General features: G+C 47.7%; 1 protein-coding gene across 4 annotated transcripts in view; it reads right to left on the bottom strand.

The window, feature by feature from the left end:
- The window catches only part of mark2b (MAP/microtubule affinity-regulating kinase 2b), a 73,055-nt gene that overhangs the window by 13,977 nt on the left and 42,410 nt on the right, over window positions 1-16,668 (bottom strand). For 3 of the 4 annotated variants that reach the window (XM_079579599.1, XM_079579601.1, XM_079579600.1), the window contains exons 16-17: window positions 7,785-8,051; window positions 3,158-3,184 (exon numbers count right to left, since the gene is read on the bottom strand). In XM_079579599.1, coding sequence (XP_079435725.1) covers window positions 3,158-3,184; window positions 7,785-8,051 — 294 coding nt within the window. The remainder of the gene's footprint in view (window positions 1-3,157; window positions 3,185-7,784; window positions 8,052-16,668) is intronic. The other variant, XM_079579602.1, reaches the window with a different exon arrangement.

Genomic DNA, 16,668 nt, shown 5'->3' with positions numbered 1-16,668 from the left:
AGTGGCCCGTGCTTTTGGATTGGGAGGAGCAGTTTCAGGAGGTACTCAGGTCCAGCGAGTCCGCAGCCTGCTACATTCACACTCACACATACATGTACTACACAAGGCGACGCGTGTGCGGCTGCAGCTGAAACAAAACATGGTTAAACAGTGGCATGACACAGGAGTATGAACAGCACAATGAAGTCTTGAGCCCCTGCACCTGTTACAGAGGAGCCAACATGGCGCCCCGTGGTTAGTCAAGGGTCAGTTTACAGCCAGGCCCACTTGCATGTGTGCCTTTACACTGCGATGTCACATGACTTTGTACAGAGATGCTTGGTCAGGCCTCTTCCAGAACTACAAACATGCTAGCCTGCCTTAAAACATATGTCACATAAAGGGTTCGTATTGATTGAAATGGTGGATGTTTTTATTTCTGCTGTAGATAGACTGTGACTGTAGTGAGTGCCAGTCTATCCTTAGATCTCTAAAACTAGAGTGACATATTATAAGACCTTCCTTATGCACATCCTGGAAAAGGCCTGGCCATAGTGTCCTGCTGTGCATGTAGTCACCAGCAGAGGGAGCAGTGGACCACAGACAGTATGTAACACAGAAAGAACCACACAGAGAGAAGTGTGTCCAAGCCATCCAGGTGCTGTTGTTAGGGCCAGAGAAAACGGCTGTGTGTCCCTGTCCCTGTCCCCTCAGACCGGGTCATTATCTGCCTCAGACTACACCCCTCAGACCGGGTCATTATCCCCCTCAGACTACACCCCTCAGACCGGGTCATTATCCCCCTCAGACTACCCCCCTCAGACCGGGTCATTATCCCCCTCAGACTACACCCCTCAGACCGGGTCATTATCTCCCTCAGACTACACCCCTCAGACCGGGTCATTATCCCCCTCAGACTACACCCCTCAGACCGGGTCATTATCCCCCTCAGACTACACCCCTCAGACCGGGTCATTATCCCCCTCAGACTACACCCCTCAGACCGGGTCATTATCCCCCTCAGACTACACCCCTCAGACCGGGTCATTATCTCCCTCAGACTACACCCCTCAGACCGGGTCATTATCCCCCTCAGACTACACCCCTCAGACCGGGTCATTATCCCCCTCAGACTACACCCCTCAGACCGGGTCATTATCTCCCTCAGACTACACCCCTCAGACCGGGTCATTATCCCCCTCAGACTACACCCCTCAGACCGGGTCATTATCCCCCTCAGACTACACCCCTCAGACCGGGTCATTACCCCCTCAGACCGGGTCATTACCCCCTCAGACCGGGTCATTACCCCCTCAGACCGGGTCATTACCCCCTCAGACCGGGCCATTACCCCCTCAGACCGGGCCATTACCCCCTCAGACCGGGCCATTACCCCCTCACACCGGGTCATTACCCCCTCACACCGGGCCATTACCCCCTCAGACCGGGTCATTACCCCCTCAGACCGGGTCATTACCCCCTCAGACCGGGTCATTACCCCCTCAGACCAGGTCATTACCCCCTCAGACCGGGTCATTACCCCCATCAAACTACACCCCTCAGACCGGGCCATTACCCCCATCAAACTACACCCCTCAGACCGGGCCATTACCCCCTCAGACTGGGTCATTATCCCCCCAGACTACACCCCTCAGACCGGGCCATTACCCCCTCAGGCCGGGATATTGCCTCCTCAGACGGGGACATTACCGCCTCAGACGGGGACATTACCGCCTCAGATGGGGACATTACCGCCTCAGACGGGGACATTACCGCCTCAGACGGGGACATAACCCCCCTACACCGGGACATTACCCCCTCAGACCAGGACGGGCTCCAGGCGGGTCTACATCACAGAAGTCTAGTTTCTGGGAAGTGAGGGTGAGGTGATCAGCATGACTTGGAGGGATTAGGATGTTTATCCGGCTGATTGAGCTAAATCTCTCATTGCTCAGTTCTGTTTGTTAGTTGTTAACGGTGGTGTCATTAGTGAGTTAAATGTTTAATACTATTTCATTCAGCCATGAATCCAAGTGTTAATGTAAGTTGGTTCAAATGAGGCAAAAACAAGTCCTTGTTATTAAAGTAAAGTCCTGTGCTTTGGACTTCAAGTCCATCAAGTGTTTGTACTCATGAAGCAGATATACAGTAAGCGCCTAAATGAGCAGGAAGGATTTCTAGATCCTGCTGTATTATCGAAGGTTGTTGGTCACCAAAAAGATGTATTTGGTAAAAAATAAAAAATAAAAAAATAAGTTTAACCTGTAGGTGGCAACCCCGTCACAAAAAGTGTTATAATCTTTGGGAAGACGCAGTTCCGAAAAAATAGTTTTTTGGGTCTACAAAGTATTATCTCTCTGACTAAAATGAATAGTTTCAAGGTAAAAGAAATCAAACATTTCATTGACTGGGGGCTGATATTTGGCCTAACTACAGTATAGGACCTACAGGAATGCTTTACACGCAGAAAATCCCCATAATCTGTTCCATTAAAAGGGACTTTACTCAAATCAAACCATTTGACGGTAAGTCAGAGATAAAGACCAGTTGGACACAGTGGCAGAGGGGTTAACACACACCGGGCACGTCCCTGGACCAGTGGGCCTTTCTGTGTCTAAGATTCTCCTCTTGTCTTCCCCCTCTAGGCTTCCCCCTTCGACCAAAAACAAACACAATAGGCTACCTCCTCCAGTTAGGCACTTCTGGCTAAACTGTGCCATGTGCTCGCCCACTGCACAGGGTGGACCCCCACCTTGGTCAAGAGGAAACTATGAGTGACTGAACCTGCCTGGTGTCCACACCTCTGCTGGTTTGGAGTACTGTGCCATAGCGGATGAAGTGTGCACTTGTGCAGATGAGCTGGGTGAGGGGTCAAGGGTCAGAGGTGAAGGGCAGATGGAGGGTTACTGTGGTGGAACATGAGGGTGGTTAGGTGCTTGGTGAGGGGTTAGTGAGCTGTACGTCTGAAGAGAAGAAATCAAACGGGCCACGGCAAAACCAGAGGCTCAAAAATAAATAAATAAATAAATAAATAAATAAATAAATAAATAAAGGTCCAACCACAGAGAACAGAGGACAGGCTCAAAGGCACAAGGGAAGGCTTCAACGAAAGCTGCACAAACACCAGAGGACAGATGTCTTATGAGGAGAGGGGCGGAGAGCTGTGGGCAGTGCCTACCTTCTTGGAAACCTGAACGACAGATTTCTACAAAAACAGAGGGATAAAGAAAGAGAGAGATGTATAAACGAGGTGACATCACAGACAGGCTGCGCTCTCATTGGTTCACACGGAGTCAATGGTACAGTATGTTCTCATACAGTCTTGCTAGGGCATGACATTAGCACTAGCCAACCCGCTAACTGCAGTAGGCCTACTCTCATATATGCATCTGTACTTCTGCTTCGTTCAATAAGATTAACAGATCCCTTCACCGTAGTTCAGAACTTTAGTTTTAGTTTTAAAGAATTTGAATTTATTATTTAATCAATTAAGCTTCATAAAGTGGTAAAAGAAAAATGATCATATGGAAGGTGCTTTTAGTCCTCAGTGAATTTGAGGATGGATGTCCTGAAACTGGACAGGGAGAGGTGCTTTGGGAGTTAAGTTGTTTCTGCTCAGAGTAAAGGAGGAGCCCCATCTGAACTGGCAACACAGACTGACATCACCGGCAGCTGGACAAGTCCCACAACAAAGTAAGGCCGACAGTTGGACTGTTAAGCTTGTCCAGTTGACATTATTATAAGTGATTATAATTCTTAACCTGGACGTTTTTCTTTGTTTGGTCAGAGCTGGCTCTAGACCAGTGATTCTCAACCTAAAATGCGTCACAGAATCATTATGCAGTGGGTCGTGAGCCTTTCCCCGAAAACAATTTTTCAAAATGTAGGTGCTGAGAACGTGGAGAAACACCACCGGTGTCAGTTTCAATGTTATGGAATTGTGTTTTTTGTGTGATTTGTGAGGGGAATTCTGTATTTTGCAATGAATAAAACAAATCAGTTTTCTATTTGGTGGGGATTTTTTTAATGGTGGGTCCTGAAGCCGTACCAGCTGAGAAGCACGTCTCTAGACTTTAGAGGATAGACCTGACTTTCTGCTCGAGTCGACACCTTTGTACAGCTGCTTGTGTCCTGACCTGTGATAAGTCACTCACAGGCCACGACATGGACCACACGAGAAACCACAGCCGCTGACACACACTGGACAAAAGCACAGACACTGAGTGCGTGTTTCTGAGGTGTCCCCCGCAGAGGTATTTTTAGTGAAAGTGATATCTGTGGTCACCATGGAGACGGTTGCCGAGAGACGGCTCCAGCTCGGGGGAGGTGTGTGCTCCTCCTCCTCGACACCATCGACATCCACTGTTTACAAGCTCAGAGTGGGACTACACTGGTTCCATGACAGCCAGCGTTCTCCAGAGAAATGCCCAGGCCGCTGCCGTCTCAGTCTGTGTGCGGGTCAGGCCAATTACTGGGGGCAACGCATGTTCAAGGGGGTGGGAAATAACAGGAAATGTGCTCAAGTACTATATTCTGTCATTGAGCTGCTTCACTTTGTCTTTCATTTTTAGCCAGAGTGAGCCTACACAAAACCAAGCTGGTCAGCGGAGGAGAGCCGCTACTTGCCTCTTCACTGGCAGAGTTGAAGTATGCTATTTAAAAGCAGCATTACTGCGTTATCCAGGTGTACACACGCCCCATGTATTTAAAGCTCATCCATCTTGACTCAAGGGCCAGTGTCGGGTGTAACGAGTTACAAAGAAACGCGTTAGCTACCGACAATTTAATAACGTAATGCCGTTCCTTTTTTTTACCATGGGCAGACATGACCGTGAGTTGATCATCTTGCTCGGCTGCAGAGCTGCTCGCGCACGCGCACGCGCACGCGCACACGCACGCGCACGCGCACGCACACTGTGTCCTCTAGCGCTTTATCAACCGAGCGCGTTCTCATTGTGGATCATCAGTCCTAGATGTACAGGAGCTCAAACACTGCTGCACTACTTAGCCACAGTGCTTTATGCTAACAGTGCACTGCTAGCATAAAGCATGTTAGAGGCCGACCGATATATCAGCCAGCCGATATTTGGGGATTTCACAATATCAGTTACCTGGCTGATCTAGTGCCGGAAAAAGGCGATATTTCCGGGACCAGGACCCTAGGCCTCAGGGGAGGTGAGAAACATCCCGATGAAAACTGGTTTGCTTCAAGTTAAACACAAGTTTCACTAAACCTTTGTCAACATGGACATGCTGCATGTCATTTTCAAGTGCAGAATCTGGAGAATTCAATGGAATTAGTTTAACCTCCACTATTGAATTTTTGATTGGCGCAGAAAATGCCACAGCTAGTATCAATATGCTAATGCTAACGACAACTAATCAAAGCTGGGACAGAAACTATGATTGTATCACCTAAAGTAATAAAATAAAATCGGCCAGTGCTGGAGGCCAAGTTGTTTTTACAGGATTACAGACCAGACATTTGGAAAATCGGCCAAAAAGATCAGCTGAGCATATCGGCATCGGCCAATTTGGCCTTAAAAACACCCATATCGGTCGGTCGGCCTCTAGTTACTGTGGACCAAACTTGCCCATAATAATGTAGAAACACACACTGGGATAGTTTTTGTTTGTCGAGCATTAAAAGTGCTGTGAGACTTCAGAATACTTTTCGAATACTTTTGCTTAGCTTTAACGTGTGTCGCATTTATTCATGGAATTACAAGTAAAACAAGTAATTCATTTCAACAAGATAAATGCATATGGCTGAAAACAAAACAAGAACAGAAAAAGCTCACACCTCCAGTGAAATCAGTATGCCCTCTGCTGGGTAAATGCTGCAATTGCACCATGCAGCTGCCTGCGGTAACTATGGTAACCACACCATCATTGCAAAACCTCTTTGATGGAAACGCTTGTAAATTAGCTTTTGTTATCGGCATTCCTTATGCAACTCTTAGCCAGATGCACATTTTCACTGTCAGATCAACAGACCCATTTTCAGTCATTCACTTATTTAAGAATAAGGGTACAAAGCAGCGATCATCGCAGTATCAGCTATCGTAAGGTTATCTTTATAATGAGCCATGATCGCGTATCGAATCATGAGGTACCCAGAGGTTCCCACCCTTTATACCGGGTTTGGGTTTGGACTGGACGATGGGGGGGAAAAGTATGAGCTGATCCCTGTGGCAATCTACTGTTTTGGGGGGGTCGCATTGTGATTCGGTTCTGTGCTCATAAGGCTGGGATGGACCAAGAAACATGAATAACATGGCAGCTTTATCCCGACTGTCATTCTAATCTTATAACCTGCAATTACCAGGTCATAAAGTGCCACTCAAATCCTGTCTGTCCTCCAGCATGTTCTCTCAACAACACAAAGCTCCGTCTCATCCACTGGAGAGTGAAATCCAACCCTTTGACCAAATATGTCTCCCGACAATCTTCTGACAGGGGGGGGGGCACATCTGAGTGAAACTGTTCCCACCCCCGGCTCTGTGTGGACTCAGACCTGTTGCATTCAGAGACTCTTCTAGTGTGTGGGAACGGCACACACGTCCCGGGATCAAAGGCAGCAACACAGACTGCAGCTCTTCAAGCTCAGGTCACATTGTTTTTACAATGCTCTTTCATATTTACTATAAAAAGCCACTTGTATCTGTCTCCGAAGTGACCGCACTGAGGAGGATACCCAGCACTGCTTCACATTTACAATCCAGAGCTGGACCTGTGGGGGCCGGCGATTAGGGCTGGGTACCGTTACACTTTTATACCAATACCTGAACAATACTTTTTCTGATACCTATACTAAAATATTTGTCGTCTAGACCCAGAAAACAGAACAATAATGATTGGACACACTGTTCATTTAAAATATCAGGATCATCCAATGTCAAAAAATGTGAGAAAAATGGGGAATGATTTTGGAATAAAATGGGGCAAACAAAACTCATTTATTTGAGCTGCTGTCCCTGGAGCAACAGCATCAAAACTGTCATTTCTTTATTGGTTCCTGCTTCAGATACTTTTTGGATTTTCCAATACCATACCGGTATCATTTAATGGGGCCCAGCCCTACCGGCGCTGGACAGTTGGGGACACAGACCCAGCAGCCCGGGTCACGTTGGAAAAAGCAGGTCTATGTTGTTCAGACTGTCATAAAAAAGATCAGACACCGGTGACATAGGGGCAAATAAAGGTTGTGGCCATTACTACTCTGTCCTAATGACCAGCAACGCCGACATAAGTCTGGGCTTTTTGCTTTTATCGACTGCTGCATTCCCTGTCCTGGTTCAAGTGATAGCCATTCAGCTGCAATTGTACAGGAAACTTTCCGGGAGACTCTACATCATTCGTTAAATCCAAATCAAACTGGCAGATACAACAATAAGCTTTTGAATTCATGACAAAAGATCTTGCTGAACTTCAGAAGCAGAACAAGTTTTACCTAACACTTCTTCAATCAGGATTGTGCAAAGTTTCCTGGCTGTCAGCTCCTTTCACAAAGTAAAACAGCAGTAACTTTGTAACTCTGCTCTGTAGGCGGAACACACACAGAAACCAAAGATGCCACGTGTGTGCCCGGGCTTATCAGTTACATTAGTTACATGATTGCAGATTGTGCTCAAAGTGGAACTCCATGTTTTGGTGCACAAAGACAAAATGCATCTGTGAATATGCCTTGATCCGCAAGACAATGATCAAATTTGCCCGGTCAATCTACTGTGGAAATGAAGAGAGGTTATATCTCCTGAGCTACAGACTGTGGGAACATTCCCTTAGCCTGCTGAGCCACTCACTTGCGTACGAATTTGGAGGTGAACTTGCTGAAGATGCCGGTGGCCCCGTGAGTGCGGCGGGCCTGGCTGTTCCCGTGGGACAGGGAGGGTGAGGCGGGGCCCCCGGGGTAGGCCGAGCCCTGCTGGTCCCGGGCCCCGCGCTGCTGTCCGGCGTGGAAGGTGCTGCGGATGCCCACTCCTCTGGAGAAGTTGTTCCTGTCCGTGACGGCCGCGCTGCTGATGTTGTGGGCTGAGGGGGAGGCTCCAGGGGCGCGCTGGGACGGGGCGCTACGGAAACACACCAGGGTCAAAAACAGGAGAATGACAATGGTTTCATCAACACGTCACATTCACGGATTCATCTTAAAACTGTGCCCAATCTCAAGGACAGACTTTGGTTTTGGAGACTGGGGCCAGTTTGGTCTCTGGTCAGGGTTCATCTACAAAACAATCTCTTATTATTTCATCAAACCACTGCAGGGAGGGAACATGGGAAATAAGAAGATCACAGGCCATCACTCGTTCAACACGGCGGGTAGTACTCAGCTACATTTACTCAAATACATGGACTTTAGGACCTTTGTGTAGTAATGGTACTTTGACTGACTCTGTTACTCCCTTACACTCTATGGTGCAGCTGGCTCTAATCCACATGTGCCTCGGGACACGTGTGCAGTGCCACAGTATTGGGCGCACATCAGGTAGAGCACGTTAATCTGCTTATGGTGCGCTGAAGGGCACAGCTGGGAGCGACACTGCCAACCACACAGCAGCACAGAACTGAGCCCAGGCATTTTAGAACTCAAAGAATACATCCTGGAGACCGCTGGCACATTTCACCTTTATACGTTGTATTGTAACTATTAAAAGTCCAATTGTGGTAAAGTGGGCGGCCTTAGCTAATCAAAGGCAGGTTTGTGTGAGAGAAGTAACTGTGGTGATGACCTGTGATACAACTCAAGAGTATTATCCATCATACAACAATCATTTTGATTTGTGACAATTCAAAATGATTCCCTAATGTTGATTTATCCAAAAACATTGATGATGTAAAAGTTGTTTTGATTCAGAATGAGCCGAACCACTTTGGCTTAAGGCTAAAACCAGTTAGACACTGTGATATCCTGCTACTAGAAGGAAGAGGGCAGACCGCAGGGGTGGGCGACATCATGTTCTGTGGAATAGTGAACTTTACAGGTGAATATCATTCAAAAGTTCATTTATTTCTGTAACTCGACTTACAATGTGAAACTAATATATGATAGACTCATTACATGCAAAGTGACAAATGTCACTGTTTGTTATCATTGTGATGATTATGGCTTACAGTCCATTTTTAAAATATTCAAATTTCATGATTTTTTTAGTTTAAGTTGAATAACAGAAGTAAATGCACTTTTTAACAATACTGCAATTTTCTGAGTTTCACATGTAGATGCTGAAAATGAAATGTTATTTGTATCTTCCAGCCCTGCTGGCACAGACACACGAGAGGCGCGCAGTCCAACAGTCTGAAGGATATCTTTGGTACTTCTTCATTTCAAACTCAAAAATATCAGTATATTTTCTATTTTTCATTTCAAAATATTGTCAATATGTAGAGCTGAGCAATTAATTGAATTTTAATCTAATTGCGATTTCAGTAGAGGTCAATCTCAATAATCGCAGGGCAGAGGAATTGGTTTTCTGGAAAATTATTCTGCCGCAATCGAGGCCAGGGAACACTCAGTCAAACAAACAAAGGCATACGCGACAGCAAGAGAAGAGAATCTGGTGAACTGAAGTGGAAGATCCGCTCCAAACTCGTGCTCACGCGTCTAATGAGCCGTCAAAGAGCAAAAGAGGAAACCTATCGCTGTATTTGGACCATGTGGATTCTTCTAAGGCTGCAGATTAGCTGGACCTCTGACAGGGACTTGGAAGTTTGAGCCGTCTTTCTTTATGGACATATGAAGTTGTTCGTGTTAAACTCTGACGTCGTGGCCTTGCTCCGCTAACTCTCGCCGTCTGCTTCTGACACATGCCACATATCCACTGTTTTGCGGCTCCTTTGCAGATGTTTGAGTGTCCGCGTGGTGCGGAGGCAGCTGAGGGGGTGCTATGATGGGGAGGGTGTGCTGTGAGAGGTGTGGAGCTTGTTAACCGCACTGTCCAGTCTGGCTGCAGGAGTTTATCTACTGGTGCAAAAAAGGACACATTTGTTCTTTTTATCCTTAAAACTAAATAAATCTAATCAAAAATCGAGATTGATCAATATGGGGAAAATATTTTCAGTGACAATGATTTTCTGTTCACAGCACAATCAGACTGAACAAATACAAGAAGCACATGACGGATTACAATCTAAACTTTGTAAATACTGGTCTTTGGAGTGCTCCTCGTGTGACACAAGGCTGAGTTGACAGGCCGAGCTCTCGTCTATGGTCTGGAGATTTAGGCCATAACTGAAAGGACATGATTGCAGAATGAGGCAGAGATAGGGTCAGGAGCTCAGTCACCCGGACACATCTCCATTTAGACCACACCACAGATAAAGTGTGTGAAAAGGGATGGACGGTCTTGAATACTGCAATAACTATATGATTATGATGTTTTACTAAACACAAATTGTGTCAATCTAGACTTGAACTGAGCTTTTGCACATTTTTGAGAAGATGATGCGTTAGACTGTTGCCCACACAGACTAGAACTCTGATATATGTGGCTTCTGGCGATGTGGATTTTATATCACATTTGTAGAGCTCTAAACTACAGCGTTGAAGACTCCATGGAGCTCTCTGCAGACGTCAAGAATGTCAGCCTTACATGTTCATGTGTAGGAGGTTCTGACTGCAGTAGAAGCACAGAGAGGAGCCTGGTACCTTCTCTCCGCTGTCCCCAGCAGACTCCTGAAGAGACCCAGCTCACTGACGGCACGCATGCAACAAAACAAGGCTTACACAGAGCGCACGCAGCCGGCCACCGTGACTGTCCCACTACATACAACCACACTGAAGGGCCAACTGTAGGGCTATAGCGAAGCAGCCAGTGGACGAGAGATCGGACGTCCTTACCCTGGCGTGCACTACGGCTGATTTGTAATGCGCGTTATTCATTGGTATTCATTTATTCATTCATTGGTTTTAGCTAAAAGTCAGAAACACAGACACGGGGAGAACATTCAAACTCCACAGAACCTGGGACCTCCCAGCTGTGAAACACTTATTTATTTCGTAAAGCGTTTCTTAATAAGTCTTATTAATGTTGATAAGTGCAATAAAAATCAAGTGTATTGTTATTATAGATTTGTTAAATGGAAGAGTGCGCAGAAGGGGGTCCCGCTAACTCAATATTTCAGACTTTTTATTGACAGTCGCCTCAGAAAGTCTAAACATTTACTGGACAAATGTGAATAGTACAGCTTTTCACACCTGAACGACATTGAGTCGCACACAGATCAGAGTTGGCATGTCCGGTGTTTTCCTAGAGACTATTGCCGTATGAACAGGGCTCGGACACAGAGTGCAGACTGATGATGTCAGGTCAGGGGACAGGCGGGCCACTCACATTAAAGAGGTGTGTTCTTTCATCTATAAAAACTCACAGAATGAAATAAATGATTGGACTTTAATCTGTTGTTTGAAAAGTTGTGCAGTGAGGCATAATGGTCCCCATCTTTAATATACTGTAGTCATAACCCCGTTCTATTTCTGCCACCATCTGTTCCAATTCAATCCAGTGTAAAGCTTTGACTTGTCATTGAGGAATTACCATAGACTGGCTTTTAGGGTATATAGTCTTAGAGGTGTGGTGAGGGGTCACAGTGGCCTTGAACGCCACACTTCAGCACAAACACAGCAGTAGCAGTAGCAGCAGCAGCACACACTGGTGAGGACACGGCAGAGACACGCAACAAACACGTAACACAAGCACACGCCAGCTGAAAACCACGTGTTTGGACCCGTTCAGCCCAGAGCTACTGCCATGATCTGGATCGTGGGTCAGAGAAAGGTCGTCCAGACTGGAGGTGTGATCATGAAGGGAGGGATATTTAGTCGTTTGGAAAGGCTCCTGTCAAAATAAATGCAGGCTTTGATAATTACTTGTGCTGCCCTGTCTGAAGGGAACACATTTCGACAGGAGTGGAACAGGACGGGCCAGACTGTTTCGCCAAAACTGAACCACTCTGCACCCTCTGATCTGGGGTGGTTTGGGATGCTGGTGGTGGGGGGCAACACTGGATCAGAGAAAAAGTATGTGATCAACGCCTAAAGGCAGAAACAATTAACACGCCAGCATTGTATTCTGTGAAGAAGTGAATGTGTTTAACAACAGTTGTTTCCGGTCCGGGACTCCTTGGAGAATACGATGTACTTGTTTGGAAGGCATTCAGAAAACATCTACCACTATAACCACGATATCAAATTGCATGGTGAGTTGTTAAAATGTAGCACAGGGAAAAGAGAGGTGAAAACAAAAGAAAAACTTGGCGAAAACCGGGAAGAACTTATTAACATTAGGAGAACATTAACTGGCCCGGATGTAAGCCCCACAGCGCCTCCTGTTGGGCACACTCATAGTGGTCTGAAGCAGTTTTAGAACAACAGCAGTGAAAACCACCCCACCTAATGGATCTAAAGTGGTCTTTCCCGATCCGCTTTTGAGTCAGAGTAAACCAGGGGCTACAACCAAACATATGGGTCACTATCAAGTTAAAAGCAGTGCATGTTGCATGAGCGCTTACTGGTGCTAAAAGTAGTACAATCACAAACGAACTTTGCCTTAAGCTACATAAACACAAGCTTTACCCACTTCATCTCTCCATATGTGAGCCTGTCATATTATCTATTAGCATTTGACTTGACAAGGACAGGTGCTGGGATTTTGGTCATGAATCTCTTGATAAGAGAGTAATCTTTGGTTTATTGCAAACTGGTTTTAGTTATTGGATCTGGCAACCTGAATTGTGAAGTTCATTCCGCGTTCAGATTGGATAATTGGCTTCTGAGCAAAAAGAAATGAATAGAACGTGAATGACTCATTCTTATAATTCTCATTATTTGCCCTTTACAGACAGGATCTGTGAGATCAATGAAGTATCTATCTATGTAAAAGGGCTGAAGAGCAGGAAGAGCCAGAGCCAGGACTGCAACCCACAACTGAGTAAAGAACAGTGTCCTGCAGCATGTGCAGCAGCCACTTGATCGTGGGCTCTTCGGTCTTATCAACATGAGTGATGAGCATGTGTCAGTATCTGAAAACACATGAATGAAATGAGTTGATTGTTCAGGGCACTGCAGTAACGCCGCCTCACTGTGCTGTCAGGTGTGCCCCGCCCTCCTCTTGGCAGGTGCACGTGTGAATCTCAGGAAGTGGACAGAATGACGCATAGATAGAAGATAGAAGTTCTCTCCACAGAAGAATGGACCAGTCTCTGAATAAAAGTGTGGCATGTGATTTCTTCATCATTACCATTAAAACAGGAGGTTCAGTGGCCAATAGATTTGAATCAGACCCCACAAAAAGCAGAAAACCTAAATGAATATGAGCTCAGATAATTATTACCTAAGGATCAGTACATTCTGTAATGATTTTGAAACAGGCTTTCACACAGATGAGGTTGACAACAGCCACCAAGTATTCCTAAACTGATGTTTGATGCAAACGGCTAATAAAGGGAAAAGTATGTTGTCGTATACTTTAGGATGTTATGGTGACTGTTCAAAGGCTAATGGTCACTCAGGCGTGCTCCTTTTGCCTGTCTCCAGGACAACACACAAACACAGGGCGGCTGGATAAACCTGCTGGTCTGCCTGTGTTCAGGTGCGCTGGGTAATCAGAGTGACTGTGGCGTCTACACTTCCACACACACACTGCCTGTGGTTGCTTAGGAACTGCTTAGGAAAGGTCCCACTTTAGTGCAGTTAACGTGGGAATAAGCAACTAAATACCAGACAAATCTACAACTCTGCCGCTAAAATACAGTTGGACACTGTCATTTCATCCCTGTCTATAGGGGAGAAAGTGCTGCTGCTCGGTTTTCAATCACTGACCTTTACGGCTCAAATTCCCTCCACTACAAATCATTGCTGGATAATGGCAGACAGCTAGCTGCTTCACAGCCCCGAGTGCTAAAAGAGGAGTCCAGGTGGTTGCTATGCAAAGAAAATACGTTGACCTGTTTTCCATACACAAAGTGTGGAATGTTGAATCTTATGCCGTAATGTTAAAGTCTGATGAAAAAAAAGCCCAGGCCCAAACTAGTTTCAAACTTAAAAGGAGCTACTAAAGGTCATGTGGTTAGCTGTGGTCCAAAACTCATTCCTAATGATGTTGATAAGCAATGGTTCCTCACTCACTTTCATTAAGTCCGGGCTAAACATTGCGCGACTTAGGCCACTTATTTCATATGTGGTCACACAAGTAAAAGAAATCATCCTTGGCGCTGATCTCTCCTGCTTTTCCTGCTCATCAGCCACAGCCAGGCCAACACACACCAGTACTGACTGTGTGCACACGCAGTGTTCAGTCAGGCCAACACACACCAGTACTGACTGTGTGCACACGCAGTGTTCAGCCTGCCAACACACACCAGTACTGACTGTGTGTACACGCAGTGTTCAGCCAGGCCAACACACACCAGTACTGACTGTGTGCACACGCAGTGTTCAGCCAGGCCAACACACACCAGTACTGACTGTGTGCACACGCAGTGTTCAGCCAGGCCAACACACACCAGTACTGACTGTGTGCACACGCAGTGTTCAGCCTGCCAACACACACCAGTACTGACTGTGTGCACACGCAGTGTTCAGTCAGGCCAACACACACCAGTACTGACTGTGTGCACACGCAGTGTTCAGCCAGGCCAACACACACCAGTACTGACTGTGTGCACACGCAGTGATCAGTCAGACCAACACACACCAGTACTGACTGTGTGCACATGCAGTGTTCAGCCAGGCCAACACACACCAGTACTGACTGTGTGCACACGCAGTGTTCAGCCAGGCCAACACACACCAGTACTGACTGTGTGCACACGCAGTGTTCAGCCAGGCCAACACACACCAGTACTGACTGTGTGCACACGCAGTGTTCAGCCTGCCAACACACACCAGTACTGACTGTGTGCACACGCAGTGTTCAGCCAGGCCAACACACACCAGTACTGACTGTGTGCACACGCAGTGTTCAGCCTGCCAACACACACCAGTACTGACTGTGTGCACACGCAGTGTTCAGCCTGCCAACACACACCAGTACTGACTGTGTGCACACGCAGTGTTCAGCCAGGCCAACACACACCAGTACTGACTGTGTGCACACGCAGTGTTCAGCCAGGCCAACACACACCAGTACTGACTGTGTGCACACGCAGTGTTCAGTCAGGCCAACACACACCAGTACTGACTGTGTGCACACGCAGTGTTCAGCCAGGCCAACACACACCAGTACTGACTGTGTGCACACGCAGTGTTCAGCCAGGCCAACACACACCAGTACTGACTGTGTGCACACGCAGTGTTCAGTCAGGCCAACACACACCAGTACTGACTGTGTGCACACGCAGTGTTCAGTCAGGCCAACACACACCAGTACTGACTGTGTGCACACGCAGTGTTCAGTCAGGCCAACACACACCAGTACTGACTGTGTGCACACGCAGTGTTCAGCCAGGCCAACACACACCAGTACTGACTGTGTGCACACGCAGTGTTCAGTCAGGCCAACACACACCAGTACTGACTGTGTGCACACGCAGTGTTCAGCCAGGCCAACACACACCAGTACTGACTGTGTGCACACGCAGTGTTCAGCCTGCCAACACACACCAGTACTGACTGTGTGCACACGCAGTGTTCAGCCAGGCCAACACACACCAGTACTGACTGTGTGCACACGCAGTGTTCAGCCAGGCCAACACACACCAGTACTGACTGTGTGCACACGCAGTGTTCAGCCTGCCAACACACACCAGTACTGACTGTGTGCACACGCAGTGTTCAGCCAGGCCAACACACACCAGTACTGACTGTGTGCACACGCAGTGTTCAGCCTGCCAACACACACCGGGCCAGGCGGCTGTCAGTTCAGTCAGTTCTGGTCAGACTTAGAAAGAAACTTGGGATAAGAATCAATGTGTAAGCAGAGCAGGGATAGAAACGTCTGACTGAGAGACTGGCTCTGCAGTCGTGCTGGAGTATGGCTGACACACAGGTACCACACAGGTACCACACAGGTACCACAGGTGTAGTTCTGCACAGGATGACAGTGACGGGTGAGTGGGTGAGTGGGTGGGTGAGTGGGTGAGTGGGTGAGTGGGACTTGCCTGGGCCTCTGGTTGTGCAGCTCGGAGGGGCAGGGGTGGTTGGAGGAGGAGTAGGACTTGTGATGGCGGGGGCGCGAGGACGATGAGGAGAGCACGGCTGTGGCAGAGGCGGTGGAGGCACGCGACCCTGGGGTGTTGAGGCTGAGGGGGGGAGAGGGGACCCGCCCGGCGCACACACACACACACACAGAACACACAGATGCACGCACATGGAGGGGTGAGTGTGCGGCGGGCAGGGCGAGCATGGTTAGCAGCAGTACATGGAGACATCGTCATGGGATGGGGGACAGAGGAGAGGGAGAGGAGAGGAGAAAGAGGAGAGGAGAGGGGAGAGGAGGGGGAGAGGGAGAGAGGAGAGGAGAGAGAGGAGAGGAGAGAGGAGGGGGAGAGGAGAGGAGAAAGAGGAGAGGAGAGGGGAGAGGAGGGGGAGAGGGAGAGAGGAGAGGAGAGGAGAGAAGAGAGGAGGGGGAGAGAGGAGGGGGAGGAGAGAAGAGAGGGAGAGAAGAGAGGAGGGGAGAGGAGAGGAGAGAGGAGGGGGAGAGGAGAGGGAGAGGAGAGAGGAGGGGGAGAGGAGAGGAGAGAGGAGGGGGAGAG

Source organism: Gobius niger (genome assembly GCF_951799975.1).
Source record: "Gobius niger genome assembly, chromosome: 21".
In the NCBI taxonomy this organism is placed as follows: Eukaryota; Metazoa; Chordata; class Actinopteri; order Gobiiformes; family Gobiidae; genus Gobius; species Gobius niger.
Note: the sequence above shows the minus strand (reverse complement) of the source record. Positions and strands in the feature narration are given on the sequence as shown.